The sequence below is a fragment of the Lolium rigidum genome, chromosome 5, assembly GCF_022539505.1.
Source record: "Lolium rigidum isolate FL_2022 chromosome 5, APGP_CSIRO_Lrig_0.1, whole genome shotgun sequence".
Classification (NCBI taxonomy): domain Eukaryota; kingdom Viridiplantae; phylum Streptophyta; class Magnoliopsida; order Poales; family Poaceae; genus Lolium; species Lolium rigidum.
This window is the reverse complement of record NC_061512.1, coordinates 244,436,171-244,450,578: the sequence shown is the minus strand read 5'-3', so window position 1 is coordinate 244,450,578 and position 14,408 is coordinate 244,436,171. Positions and strand designations below refer to the sequence as shown.

At 42.0% G+C, this 14,408-nt stretch overlaps 1 protein-coding gene across 1 annotated transcript; it reads left to right on the top strand.

Annotated features, from left to right (window-relative positions):
- The first annotated feature begins 8,779 nt into the window (after positions 1-8,779).
- LOC124651938 (polygalacturonate 4-alpha-galacturonosyltransferase-like) lies at positions 8,780-12,617 on the top strand. The gene is made up of 9 exons (XM_047190957.1): positions 8,780-8,966; positions 9,696-9,721; positions 9,846-9,905; positions 10,138-10,348; positions 10,436-10,476; positions 10,575-10,909; positions 10,992-11,349; positions 11,430-12,017; positions 12,105-12,617. Exons 1-9 carry the CDS (start codon positions 8,795-8,797, stop codon positions 12,378-12,380), a joined length of 2,067 nt encoding a protein of 688 aa, XP_047046913.1. The 5' UTR covers positions 8,780-8,794; the 3' UTR covers positions 12,381-12,617.
- Positions 12,618-14,408: the final 1,791 nt, after the last annotated feature.

Here is a 14,408-nt window from a genome sequence, read left to right as displayed (position 1 = left end):
GGCCCGTTGCTTGGTACGCCTGGCTGCTCCTTCCTGGAAATAGTCTTATGCATGTGTCTCGTGTAGTGTAAGTAGTCAATACTTTTGATGATAGATGCTTTCTAGTCGTGCTACTATGTAATAATTTTTTTGAATGGTTACTATGTAATAATAATCAATGAGATTCTAAACAAATTGCCTTTAATAGATCTAGCATCTCGGTCATTTCATTTATTATGTTATATGGATTCTATGTAGCTTAATTTGGCACTTCCCCACGAATGCCTCCAGATATAGTACCACTTATGGATGAACAAATGAAGTAAGCTATCTATCTACTGTTCTTGCTCCTCCATGCTTCAGTGGCAGGTGCGGGTCGAGACGGTGAAAACACCATTGCATAACTGCCTCTGTTAGTTGGAATGGAAACTCACTTCTAGTTCAAGTTTCTTGTCCCAGACTCCCAGGGTACTCGTCTCTACATGATTAATTCAGTTTTAGCTTCTATGCCACTTCATTTTCTATTTTCTTTGCAGCTTCCTACGGGTTTAACAAATAAGATTGATAGAATTTTCAGACATTGTTTATGGCGAGATAAAGATGGGGGGGGGGGGGGGGGCTAAGCACTTCTTGGATGCTTGCGAAATGATTTGCAAACCGAAGCTAAAAGGTGGTCTGGGTGTGGTGAATTTTTAGAAACAAAATGGTGCTCTATTGATCAAGTTTCTTCATAAGTACTACAATAAAAAAAGATGCCCCATGGGTACGTTCGATTTGGTTTGCTTATGATGGGAAAATTCATCATGAGGAAAAGCTTGGTGGTTCTTTTTGGTGGAGGGACAGGCTATATCAAGTTGATAACTTCAGAGGATGGCTTCGGCATCGCATGGTCATGGGGATACAGTGCTCTTTTGGACTGATAATTAGACGATAAATGGTTCCTCCCAGCCGATGTGTCAAGATATCCAAGATTGTTTTATTTTGTACTCAATGATAGTCTTTCGGAGACGACTTGGCAAGCCTGTTTTATCGCCCTTTGTCCAATCAAGCATTTCAGGAGTTGGAGGAAATTATAGAGGTGATTCATGATAACCCCCTGATCAGAATGATACATGGCACTATTGCTGGGGTGAAAAATATTCTGCGTGAAGTTTTTATGCTCACATTCATGCTCATATAATGTCCTAAATGTGTTTAAATGATTGTGGAAATCGAGTTGCATGATGAAGTCTAAGGTGTTTTCTTGGTTATTACTGCCAGATATACTAAACACTAGAGACTTGCTGCAGCGTCGACATTGGAAAGTTACTTATGATGTTGTTTGTGAGTTGTGCCCTTTAAGTTAAGGGTCTATGAGGGCCGCATTGACCTTTTCTTTGAGTGCAATTTTAGTGCTCGGATATGGAATTATTTATAGATAGAGTGGCACCCATCTGATGACCTTTAATTAGTGTTGGAGCATGCAAAGGAAGTTTTCCACATCCTTTCTTCATGGAAGTGCTTATCATGGCTTGTTGGAACATTTGGCTTACTGGAAATTTGAAAATCTCCAGACAAGAGAAGTGTTGCTTTACTAGGTGGAAGAGCAAGTTTGTGCATGACATATCTCTACTGCAATATCGCATTAAAGCAAACACAATGATAGTCTCTTGCTAGACTAGCCGTGCCGTGTGCAAATCCAAAATCATAAGTCGCGAATATTCATGCGAGCGCCGCTATTGATGTGTTCTTCATATTTTTTTGATAAAGGGAATATATTAATATCAAAAGATACCAATTACACCTAGCCTCTCCAACAACGCATACCCTAGTGATAGTACGGATGCACACCGCAAAAAAAGAGAAAAGAAAACTAAGAAATAAAAGTCCCGGTATCCCAAGCCTAGTAACAACAATACATCCACCACCAAGATAACGCCTGAAATACAGACTCTCAAAAAACGACGCCTCCAAGAAGTTGATGGATCCGTCTTGGAACCAAAGTTCCATGGATCCACCCAAGGACTGAAGCGCCTTACGGATCCGACTACTCCATGCGGCTTGTTCAACTTCAACGATTCCAGCTTGCTTTTGTCGACGGGAGGATAAAATTGGATGCTAACACAGTTAATTTAGGATACATAAATATTAGCGATGAGTCAGATATGTGGCTCTAGGATGAGTTTATCACGTGTAGACCATGGTTATATTGCGGAAAAATATTTCAGAAACTTGGAAGTATCTCGGGCTACATGTAAGCCTTTTTAACTTTTTTTAAATGACATATTAAAGGACAGCGATTTGGTTCATATGGGCACCAATGATCTCTTTATACAAAAAATATATTTTTAAATTGTAAAAAAATCAGAAAAAATCATGGTATAACCAGTATTGTATCTCACAAACGAGCAAATGTTTATTTGGAAATAATGTGTAGTTTGGGCTAAACAAAAGTAACAAAAATGTAGATCTGAGTATAGTGATTTCAAATCTCTAAAAAAGGGCAGACTTTGTCATTTTTATTTAGCTTAGACTACAAAATATTTAAAATTGAAATTTTGCACGTCTGTGGGTATATTATCAACCACTTTCAGAATTTTCTTTCATAATTTTTAAACATGTAAGTATAATTTAATTTTTTTGATATGCTGAGAGAACTGGTGCTCGGGAGCCAAAATGACTTTCCACATATTAAAGTGCAAACAATTATGAAAGATAATCTGGATGTTCATAATTTTTTTTCTATCAACATATAAAATCTAAACTCAAACACCACTGTATTTTGGGCAACACAACAATGACAAAATCTTCTTTAAAAAAGCAATGACAAAATCTGAGTATTTTTGTAGGTTTCAAAGTTTGCACTGTTCACTATTTGAGATATATATTTTTGTATTTTTAAACTATCTAGAATATAAGGTATTTTGAGTTGAATATTTGCAGTTTGATAGAATACATCATTACCTATATTTAGAAAAAGTTCATATTATTTTAAAAAATGTCATTTTCAAAATTTTCAAAAAGTGGACTACATGCCAGCAAGTCCATGCGCTAACCAGCAGACAAAACAAAAAATCTGAAGTCGAAAAGAAAACAAACGCCAGCCCATGAGCATATACGGGAACGAAATTATGCTTTACCTCGTATAGTGGCATCAGCGTATTCCAAATTTGGTTTTTTTAAGAAATATTGTATGCATCCGTTCATTTCGTTTTATTATCACTAGTAGAAACTGACTTTTTGTTAGGCTTTTTGTCCCGGTCCAGTCTGGAGCCGGGACAAATAGGCTAGCCACGTCGCTCCGAAATCACAGAGAAGCTATAGGACCTTTTGTCGCGGTTCTTTAAGTCCTTTTTGTCCCGGTTTGAGGCTTCAGCCGGAACAAAAGGGTCTGAGGCCTTTTACGATCTGCTGGCAGTCCTTTTGTTCCGACTGGATACACGAGCCGGGACATAAAGTCCAACCGTTCGTTCCCGCGCGGAACCGATCGGTCCTCGCCATTACTGGTACAGAATTCGGGTCGCCGGAATCTGAACCGCCGGCGCGACCAGCCACGGGAATTGCTCACCGGTGGCTGGCCCTGTTCATCTTCATCTTCCACTCATTTATATGCTCAAATCTTCTCCACCATTGTCACACACACCACCTTCTTCTCCATCTCATCACCATTGCAAAAAAAGCTCCTCTTCGTCGACGTTTCGGACTCGATGACGCGCTACCCGGCTCCTCCAACTCGGGTGTACCACTTCGTGACCGAAGGGATGGATTTCAAGGTCACGGTCGCGCTCTGTGCAAGAAGGGTGGAGAAATGGATCCGCGGCGTGAAGAGGGACTTTCTAGACGCCGCAACGAGGAAGTGTGTCGGCTTAAGACTGCGAGTTCAGCGATCCTCGCGTGTCGGGTGATCAGCGTATCGCCGTCCTTCAGCTCTCGGTGGCGTTCGAGACGTTGGTGTTCCAGATTTGTTACGTCGATGAAGTAGGACAGGAACATCAAATTCTTCGGCGCTGCTATCGGCAATGATGTGAAAATGCTGCTTCACTACGACATTCGTATTACTTCTGCGTACGACCTCCAGAAGTTACTACCCAACCCAACCAACAAGCCCACCCCGAGTCTATATGATCTGGCAAACTATACTATTGGGACAAATCTTGGGAAGAAGAAAAAGCAGAAGTATAAGAAGATGGACGTCGCTGCGCAAGAAGAAGAAGAAGAAGAAGAAGAAGAAGAAGAAGAAGAAGAAGAAGACGAGCTCATTTTTAGATGGTCCAATTTTTCATTGAGCTACGAGCAAGTGCACTATGCTGCTCTAGACGCTCGCCTGGGCTTCGAGATTGCTAGGAGACATTGGATGCTAGTTGGCTACAATAGTCATGTTGATCGTCTCAATATTTAGAGATGACGAGTAGATGGTGGTCTTCTATATTTGTATGAACTATATATGAATCTTTCAATATATCGAATCTTTTATTGTTATCCAAATTCCTCGCATTATTTGACCATATTCTTGCGGGATACATTTTCCAGGGTGCCATACCTTTCATCCCTTCTGGCACATTAGTTTCATCATCGTTGTTCTCCTCTCCCAACTTGAACTGCACAAATTGTGGTGTGTGTCATACCATCAGAAGCTGCTTCCTCCTTTGCACGGGCCGTCAAGTCTATATTTGCTCGTGTCCTTCCTCCTATGCATATATTATTTGTCCAGTTGCAGTTTAAAGATATTAATTATTTAGCCATATTATTTGAATAATGCATATATTATTTGATAATAATATTAATAAATGAATAAAAATAAAATTATTTCATATTCAAATTCCTCACATTTTTCTAATAGTTATGCATATATTATTTGTCCACTTGCAGTTTAAAGATTTAAAGATATTAATTATTTGGCCATATTATTTGAATAATGCATATATAATTTGATAATAATATTAATAAATGAATAAAAACAAAATTATTTCATATTCAAATTCCTCAAAATTTACTTATAGTTATGCATATATTATTTTTCCACTTGCGGTTTAAAGATTTCAGGATATTAATTATTTGGCCATATTATTTGAATAATGCATATATTATTTGATAATAATATTAATAAATGAAGATTTTATTTATTTCGTATTCAAATTCCTCACATTTTTATAATATTTATGCATATATTATTTTTCCACTTTCGGTTTAAAGATTTAAATATATTAATTATTTGGCCATATTATTTGAATAATGCATATATTATTTGATAATAATATTAATAAATGAATAATTTTTTTATTTCATATTCAAATTCCTCACATTTTTCTAATAGTTATGCATATATTATTTGTCCACTTACTGGTTTAAATATATTAATTATTTGGCCATATTATTTGAATAATGCATATATTATTTGATAATAATATTAATAAATGAATAAATATTTTATATTCAAGTTCCTCACATTTTTGTAATAGTTATGCATATATTATTTGTCCACTTGCGGTTTAAAGATTTAAAGATATTAATTATTTGGCCATATTATTTGAATAATGCATATATTATTTGATAATAATATTAGTAAATAAAAAAACGAAATTATTTCATATTAAAATTGCTCACATTTTTCTAATAGTTATGCATATATTATTTGTCCACTTGCGGTTTAAAGTTTTAAACATGTTAATTATTTGGGCATATTATTTGAATAATGCATATGTTATTTGATAATAATATTAATAAATGAATAAAACAAAATTATTTCATATTAAAATTCCTCACATTTTTCTAATAGTTAAGCATATATTATTTACTTACATAATTGTTTTTGGTTTAAAAAATAGAAAAAATATGACACAATGACATAAGAGTTAATATGATTGATATGATAGTATTTACAACAAGTTACAATCACATTCGCGGGAGTATAGTAGGAAGGAACCAAAAAGTTAAGCGTGCTGAGGGTGGAGTAGTGTGAGGATGGGAGACCTACCGCTAAGTGACCAAGTTTAGAATTTGAGTATAGATTAAGTGTAATTAGTGCGAACAATGATCCTAGTGAGAAAGTAACGAGTCAAACAAAAACAAAAAAAAATGAAAAAGATAAATGAAAAAGAAAAATAAAACCTTTTGTCCTGGTTGGGCTTACGAGAAGGGACAAAAGGTCCTCCAGCCCAAACACCTGCGTCGCAGCCACGTGACGGACTATATATCCCGGCTGGTAATCCGCCCGGTACAAAAGGTACCCCCTATTGTCCCGCCCCCGTTGTCCCGGTTGGCCAGCCGGGACAAAAATCTCTTACAGACCGGGACAATAGGCCTATTTTTTACTAGTGTATGTATCTAGTCAACAGCGAAATATATAAAGCATTTTATAATCTGGAAGTTTTTTTTCTGACTGGCCCATACATAATACATTTCCTAGGTGAAACTTGTACATGATGTTCGGAGTAGGCATACACAGGCTCAAGCAAAGGAAGCCACGAAGGATTAGTAAGATGGATCATACATAGGAAGTGTGTGCACGTCTGTGCGAGCGTTTTTGATTGTACTGCGTTTCGCAGAGAAAAAAAAGGATCATCGGTGGCGACATCTGGAGAAACGCCTCAAGGTCACAACGTCTCCTCCGGCTGCCAGCATCGCCCTCCTCGATGACCTGCTTTTCATGGAAGTCATAGTGCGTCTCCGTGCAAAATGCCTCCTGCGCTTCAATTCTGTCTGTCTGCCTGCCGCTCCTGGTGCACTTCAAAACGAAAATCTAAACTAATTCAATGACCATCGTCTTCTTCGTCATTGTAGACGAGGTCCACGAACGGCGGCAGCATCTAGAGCTACTGCGCTCAAGCAGGCACCTCCGCTCGCTACGCATACAACAGGGGGGACGAGCGGGGGCGAGACCCTCCCTAACGAATCGCTCGTGCCTTGAAAACGAGTAGCCATATCGCTAATTTTCCGTTGATCCAGTCTACTTCGGCCCCCCTATCCTGTCAGTTCTCGTCAAACGGCCCCAATCCTGCCTAAGCCCATGTCGTGAAACAACAATTAAGCCCAAGAGATTATTAGAACGAAGAGCCCATTCGATGCTAGACAGGAAAAAGGAAAACCTGAGCAGCGCTAGGTGCTAGCAGCCTAGCACGCACGGCCAGGAGATCGTTTCATTACGGACTTGGACGCGCCGACCGGCCGACGCCTCGCATCCAGCCGACCGCCACCAAGTCAAGAGTCACCGGCGGCTGCACAGCATGAGCGACGATGGGGGAAATCAGCGAAGGAAGAAAGGTTGTCTACTCCCGTATCACCGTATGTAATCTCCTGGATTTGTTTGACTGGTGATCTCTTTGTTTTTAGCTTATCCCTGTACACTAGATTAATTAGGGATTTTGTATTGTTCGCTTGTGTAGACATGAAGAGCAAAAGAGCCGAAATTCAGAATTTTTTCAAGCTAATTGGTTCAAGCTTGATACATCCAACCATCTGGAGATCAAAAATTGCAAATCACTTGCTGATTTGACAAAGGGAATAATTAAGATCGGTAAGTCATCTGGTTATTCAATGGTGGAGAGGTTTTTACGGTAAGTGATCACTTTTCCAGTGTCAACTGCAATAGCAGAAAAATTTAGTGTTCACGGAATTATTGAGACATTCGATCTTCGTGCTCGTAAAGCCGAGTTCAAACTGATAGATATGTAAGTTCATTCATATTTCAGAAAAACAGGCATATTTTGATTATCTAGACCTATTAAATTTTACTGTGTTGTGAGACTAAAAAAAGCTACGATTTTGATGCTTATAATTTTCGCCCCCCCTATCTTCCATTCCTGGCTCCGTCCCTGCATACAGCGGAGGTGGCGGTGCATAGTGCAGAGGTGGTGGCGCATAGTGCAGAGGAGGCCCGTAGTGCAGTGGTGGAGGTGGTTGAACCTCCTGGCCGTCCCACGCTGCCTTTGGTGGTGCATGCGGTGGCAATGGTAGTGGTGGTTCCAGCGATGCTACGTGCTGCGCCATTATGGCCGAGAGCTAGACAATGTCATCCACCCCTAGCCAGGACCACTTGGCCTTCTGGTTGGCCAATGAAGTGGCAAGAGCAGCGGCCGTGGCCGCCTCCTCGTCGTAGTTGTCGGGGACGACGTCCTGCAGCGCCCGTGTGGGTTCCAACGCCATTGGCTTCAATGCCGACGCATGAGTTCAGGCGACGGGTGCAGACTTCAGCGACGAACGCAGCGATCAGCGGCAACCTTGATGGCAAACACGGCCGCCGATCAGCCTTTTGTCTTCGGGTCGCTTCGAGGTGGATCCGCGACACGCATGGCCGAACTTGCTCGCTGTCCCCGCAGCGTCCGGCCCGACGCATCGGTTTCCCAAATTTGGGGTACGAATGCGTCGGGACGGACGGATTGGTCCTTATGTATTCCCCCGCTGAAGCGCGCAAACAGCCCAAATTGGATGGATCACCCGCTGGAGATAACCTTTTTTTTTCTGAGATGCGCTGGAGATAACCTTGGGAAACCATTTCGTTTTTCGGCAAGAGAAGGTCAGGAAACTAAAGTTTGTCGTGGGTATTTTCTGCGATGGGGTCGTACCGGCCATCCGGCCCACACGCCGGTCGTGGGTTTGCGAACAACCCTTTGTGGGCTTCTATTGCGCTAAACAACTAACGGCCCGTTTACTACCGGCCCACTTGTATTGGACTTGGACAGTTGTACATTCCTCGCTTCGCTTGCCATCCCCACTCCCTAGACGAGGCGAGAGAGGGAAGGAAGCGCGGGCCCTCCGGCGACGGCGAGCCCCTCGCCGCCGCGTCCCGACCGGATCGGGCCAAGGCCGCCCCCCTCCCCCCCGCGCACGCTCGCCGGAGATGGCGACCCCGAAGCGGCTCCCGTACACGACCGCGGGCGCCGGGGGCGGGGCGAGGCGCGGCTCCGGCACGGTGCCGCCGGTGGTGGTCCTCGTCTTCCTCTTCGTCGTCGCGCCGTCGATCTTCCTCGTCGCGCGCAGCGGCGGCCGCGGCCACGTCCACGTCGCGTCCGGTCCGTCCCGCCCTCACTCCATAAGCCATCTCTTTCTTCTGAGAATTTTCACTTTTAAGCCGTAGATATAGGTACAAGGCGTCATCAGTTCTTCTCGATTTCGGGTCCCGTTGCGCGATCAGCAGGTCCATCTCCGTTTCAATTCGTATAGGCTGCGAGTTTTGATGCGCTGAGTGGAACCCGTCTATATTTGATTTGAGTGGTCTAGGATTGCTATCCAGACATTGATGTGCCGTGTCTTGTGGTGGGCACTGGCTAGGTTTGGATGGGGCTTTTAGCTGCGAAGCTGTAAAACCAAAATGCAGCATATGAAACTGGGAAGGATCACGAGCTTGTGAGAGGCAGTGGACGTTCTGATTTAAGTTATCTAGATATTGTTCTCCTGTTGCCCTCTTTGTGCCGGATTGCATGTCATTCCTGCATTGGATGTAAGAGGCTTCTGTTAGGAGAAGCCGAAATGCATACCCTTGACATTTTACTAGCGATATAACAAATCAAACCTGCAGTTTGCTGTGCAAGCAGCGAACTCAATTACAAGGGGGAGAACATTATAAGATCCTCCCAGGCATGAGTGACACACCCTCTGCGGCGTTATCAACAGTTTAAACCTTATTTACCTGTATTTAGATTTGATTTGAGTAGGTTTTAGGAACACTGTTGTAATATTTTGCGTGCATCATTTCGTTAACTTCAGATAAATAAGCGATTGCATAATTCGTTCATCTGCAGATCCCAAGGGTGCGAATGGCAATCAGGTATATATCTTATTCTAAAATTGAGCTGATTGTTTTACTAGCCTTACTTTTTAGGATTGGTCTCACATTGAATTACTAGCCTATCTTTACAGGATTCATCTCACATTTAAACCCTGACCTGTAGGAAACAGATTGGCAACAGCAACTGGTGACAAACAATCTGAAAACTGTTCTGTCTAAGGAGGTCAGGACATGCTGCAGTCAGTAGTGTACATATGCATTCTCTATTTACTTCATATGGGGCTGTACTTACTTTAGACTGTCTTGTTCCTAACCCCCGTGAGTTCATCCAGTCTGTAATTAATGATATGGGTGTTATGATTATTCAATAACCATGCACTGTGATGCTGTTCACATAGGAAACATTATGTTTCTTCAATTCTACTATGCTTACAGTCACAGTTTTTTGGTTTCAGGTGATCGATGCTATAGCTGCCAGTCAACAAGAAACGGGCACTTTGAATCTTGACTTTTTCAGGGATCATGCATCTCCCTCTTGGAAAACTGATGATCTAGTCGATCACAAGATGAATACTAGTTTGGATGTTGATGACAAGGCAAAAGCTGAAAACAGTACTGCAGAACATGATTTATCTCTTACATATAAACCACCCAAGGATGGTTCTGGTATAGACATAAATTGTTTTTTCTTTCAAATTATTCATCTACATAAATCGACTCGACAGTAGAGAATAAAGTTATTTTTCTACGCAGATGGACATCAAGGTGACACAGCAGTAAAAATAGCTCGAAGGGTATGAAACTGGTACTCTGTATATATGTTGATACATTCTTGCCTCTGTTGATATAAATTTCTTTCATATAACCTCTTGGCACTATTTGGTTGATGCAGAAATTACGGGAGCAAAGGCGAGAAAAGAGAGCAACGGATTTGGTACTGAAAGATGATGAAGCACATGTTAAGCTGGAGAATGCGGCTATTGAGCGATCAAAGGCTGTAGATTCTGCTGTCCTTGGGAAATACAGCATATGGAGAAAAGAGAATGAGAATGAGAACTCAGACTCAACAGTTAGGTTGATGAGGGACCAAATTATTATGGCTCGTGTTTATTCTGTGCTTGCAAAATCAAAGAACAAGCATGATCTTTATCAAGAACTGCAGAGTCGAATCAAGGAAAGCCAGCGGGCTGTTGGAGAGGCTACTGTTGATGCTGACCTCCATCACAGGTGTGCTGTGTGTGCATCTATTATTGCATATTTCTTAGATAATTTACGTTGTACCCCTTTTCACACATATGCTACTTTACAGTGCACCTGAGAAATTGAGAGTAATGGGTCAAGTTTTATCTAAGGCCAGAGAAGAAGTGTATGATTGCAAGGTGGTAACTCAGAGACTAAGAGCAATGCTTCAGTCAGCAGATGAACATGTCAGGAGCTTGAAGAAGCAGAGTACATTTCTTAGCCAGTTGGCTGCAAAGACAATTCCAAACAGCATTCACTGCTTGTCTATGCGCTTAACTATAGATTACTATCTTCTTCCTCTGGAGAAACGAAAGTTCCCCGGAAGTGAAAACTTGGAAAATCCAGCGCTCTACCATTATGCACTTTTCTCGGACAATGTATTGGCTGCCTCAGTTGTTGTGAACTCAACCATCATGAATGCTAAGGTAATTTTCAAGATTCTCCTATCAATGCACTCTAGTATGATAGTTGTTTCAAGTAATAATGATTGATATAACCTTTACAGGAGCCTGAGAAACATGTTTTCCATCTGGTGACTGATAAGTTAAACTTTGGAGCCATGAACATGTGGTTTTTGCTGAACCCACCTGGCAAGGCCACCATTCATGTTGAGAATGTGGATGAATTTAAGTGGTTGAACTCATCATACTGTCCTGTTTTGCGGCAACTGGAGTCTGCTGCCATGAAAGAGTATTATTTCAAGGCTGATCGTCCCACTACTCTTTCAGCAGGTTCTTCAAACCTAAAGTACCGTAACCCCAAGTACCTATCCATGCTGAATCACCTGAGATTTTATCTCCCACAGATCTATCCGAAGTTGGATAAGATACTTTTCCTGGATGATGACATAGTTGTGCAGAAAGATTTGACAGGATTATGGGATGTTGATCTGAATGGAAAGGTCAATGGTGCAGTGGAGACATGTGGACAGAGTTTCCACCGTTTTGACAAGTATCTTAATTTTTCAAATCCGCATATTGCTCGTAACTTTGATCCTAATGCTTGTGGTTGGGCTTATGGGATGAACATCTTTGATCTAAAGCAGTGGAAGAACAAAGATATTACCGGGATCTACCACAAGTGGCAAAACATGGTGAGATTGCAAATATTATCGTCGTTTGATCTCATTGTTCAAATACACCATCATATCTAACATTGTCCTGCTGTTTTCTTGTGCTAGAATGAAGACAGGGTTCTCTGGAAGCTTGGGACACTTCCACCTGGCCTCATGACGTTCTACAAGCTGACACACCCACTTGATAAATCGTGGCATGTCCTTGGATTGGGATACAACCCAAGCATAGACCGCTCAGAGATAGACAATGCCGCCGTCGCTCATTACAATGGGAACATGAAGCCATGGTTGGAGCTGGCAATGACTAAGTACCGCCCATATTGGACAAGGTATATAAAGTATGATCATCCTTATATCCGCGGATGCAACTTGAGTGACTAGAAACAAGAGAGGATCACCCATCTGCAACTAAAATGTCCCGTTCTCCCTGAGATATGTACCTAGATTAAGTCAGGTGTATAAGCTGGAGCTATTGGTGCCTACGCCCTCTGAAAATTTCTGATGGACGCCCTCATGAAGGATGTGTTACAGTCTTAACAGTTCCTTTGTTCAATTGATGTGCAGATTTGTTTCGTCAACAAAATCATGATAAACCTGTTAAATATGTGCCTACGGTTAGTGTTTTTGTTGCTTAGGACTAGCAAAATTTCTGGAGCAATGATTATTGCAAGGGCTGCAGTGTATTGGTGTGTCAGATGATTTAAGCAGTATTCAGAATTAAAATCATGAGTGAAGGGCTAATGATATGAATCAAAGAAAAATAGATACAGTTAAATACCGATTTCTGCATTTGTAGTTTGTGCAACTCTCAAAACTTGGCAAAGTAGTGTACCAAGGGAGCAGGCGACACTGGCGGGGACATAGCAAAACGTTCTTCCATTTATGCCGTGTTGGTGTGGGACTCGTCCTACTATGGCTGCCTGCTCCTAGTTAGACGAGACTGGGACGAACAGCCACTGGGTATTGCATCCCGTTGTTATGTACTCCCTTCGTTGGAACGGAGAGAGTATAGACCAAGGTTATATTGGGGAAAATACATCAGCAGACCAAGGTTAAATTGGGGAAAACACATCTGTATATTTCAGTGATTCTTTTTTATATCGTACTTCAAGTACAAATAAAAATATATTTTGATAGTCTATTGTAAAATGAATAAGTAAGGACTAACCAATTGATTCTGTAACATAGGAAAGTACATTATACATGTGTTTTAACCAAAATTATACATATTTTTTATAATATAATGAAGTCGCAGTTGTCTATTTTATACAGAAAATGATCAAATATAACCACCGATTTCCATGTAGCTTTATTATTAGTGCAACCCTCAAAGGTTGCCAAAGTTGCGTGCCAAGGGAGAAGGAGACAGCGGCGGTGCATAGCAGAGCGTCGTTGCACCCATTTGTTCGTGTGGGGCTCGTCTCCCTTGGGCTGCGGTGATCGGGATGAACAACCCTCATGCATTGCATGTGGGCGTGATAGGCGTGCTGTCAATGGCCCCTTTGCAGGCGTCCTGCTAACTCGTGGCCGTCTGAAGCACCAGGTTCCCCGAGCCAAGATCATCGCTCGCCGGCGCAATTCGATGAGCATACATGCCACCGTTCCCATGTTTACCTAGCAGACGGTGCACCCTATGCAGCGGCTCCGACGTGACCTCCTCCGTTGCTAGAACCAATCGCACGAGCTTTGTGAGCGAGCTCTTTGCTGTCACGGACCAGTACACGGCTCCGTCGACCAACTTAGGGAAGCTATAGCAAGTCGCTGGGCGCTGCGCCGGCGACATGCACACTCCTCCAGTTTGTGTCTTCTCCGACCGTGTACACGTACACCATTCCTTGATCCGACACCGACGCATTACATAGATGGAGGAGCTTGTACCGCCTCGAACAGGTATCGAAGCCGAAGCAGTAGGCCCAGTGGTCATGCCAACTCTCTGTCGTCGGTGGCAGCGGCAGGGTGATGAACTCGCCAGTGAAGGGCTCCACCTCCACGATGCTGATGGCGTCGTCCAGGACATTCAGGAAACATAGCATGCCGTTGCATGCGCCCACCATGTCCTCCGACACGCCGACCGTGAAGCGTCAGGTGCTTATAAAAATTGAAAATGTAAAATGGACCCTATGGCCCGGAGAGTTTTGGTACAAAAATAACATGAAAAATCTACTCCCTCCGTTTTAAATTAAATGTCGTAACTTTAAGTAGTTTTTTTTAGAGCAACCACGTATTTCATTTCATTAATAGAAAAACAAGTTACATGAATCAACAAACATCATATGATTCATTAATAGTCTACGGATAGCAGCCCCACCCTCACCTTAGGCGTCATATGATTCATCATTTCGATATGTATTTCGCCTAGTTTTTTATATGTTTTGACTTCAGACTTTTGAACGGCTGTGAGCATCCTGG

Bases quoted from the DNA above. Each gene is read 5' to 3' on its own strand.
- LOC124651938 (XM_047190957.1), top strand. From the start codon at position 8,795: ATGGCGACCCCGAAGCGGCTCCCGTACACGACCGCGGGCGCCGGGGGC. The intron at 8,967-9,695 runs GTCCGTCCCGCC...GTTCATCTGCAG, and splicing joins CCACGTCCACGTCGCGTCCG to ATCCCAAGGGTGCGAATGGC. The intron at 9,722-9,845 runs GTATATATCTTA...CCTGACCTGTAG, and splicing joins AGGGTGCGAATGGCAATCAG to GAAACAGATTGGCAACAGCA.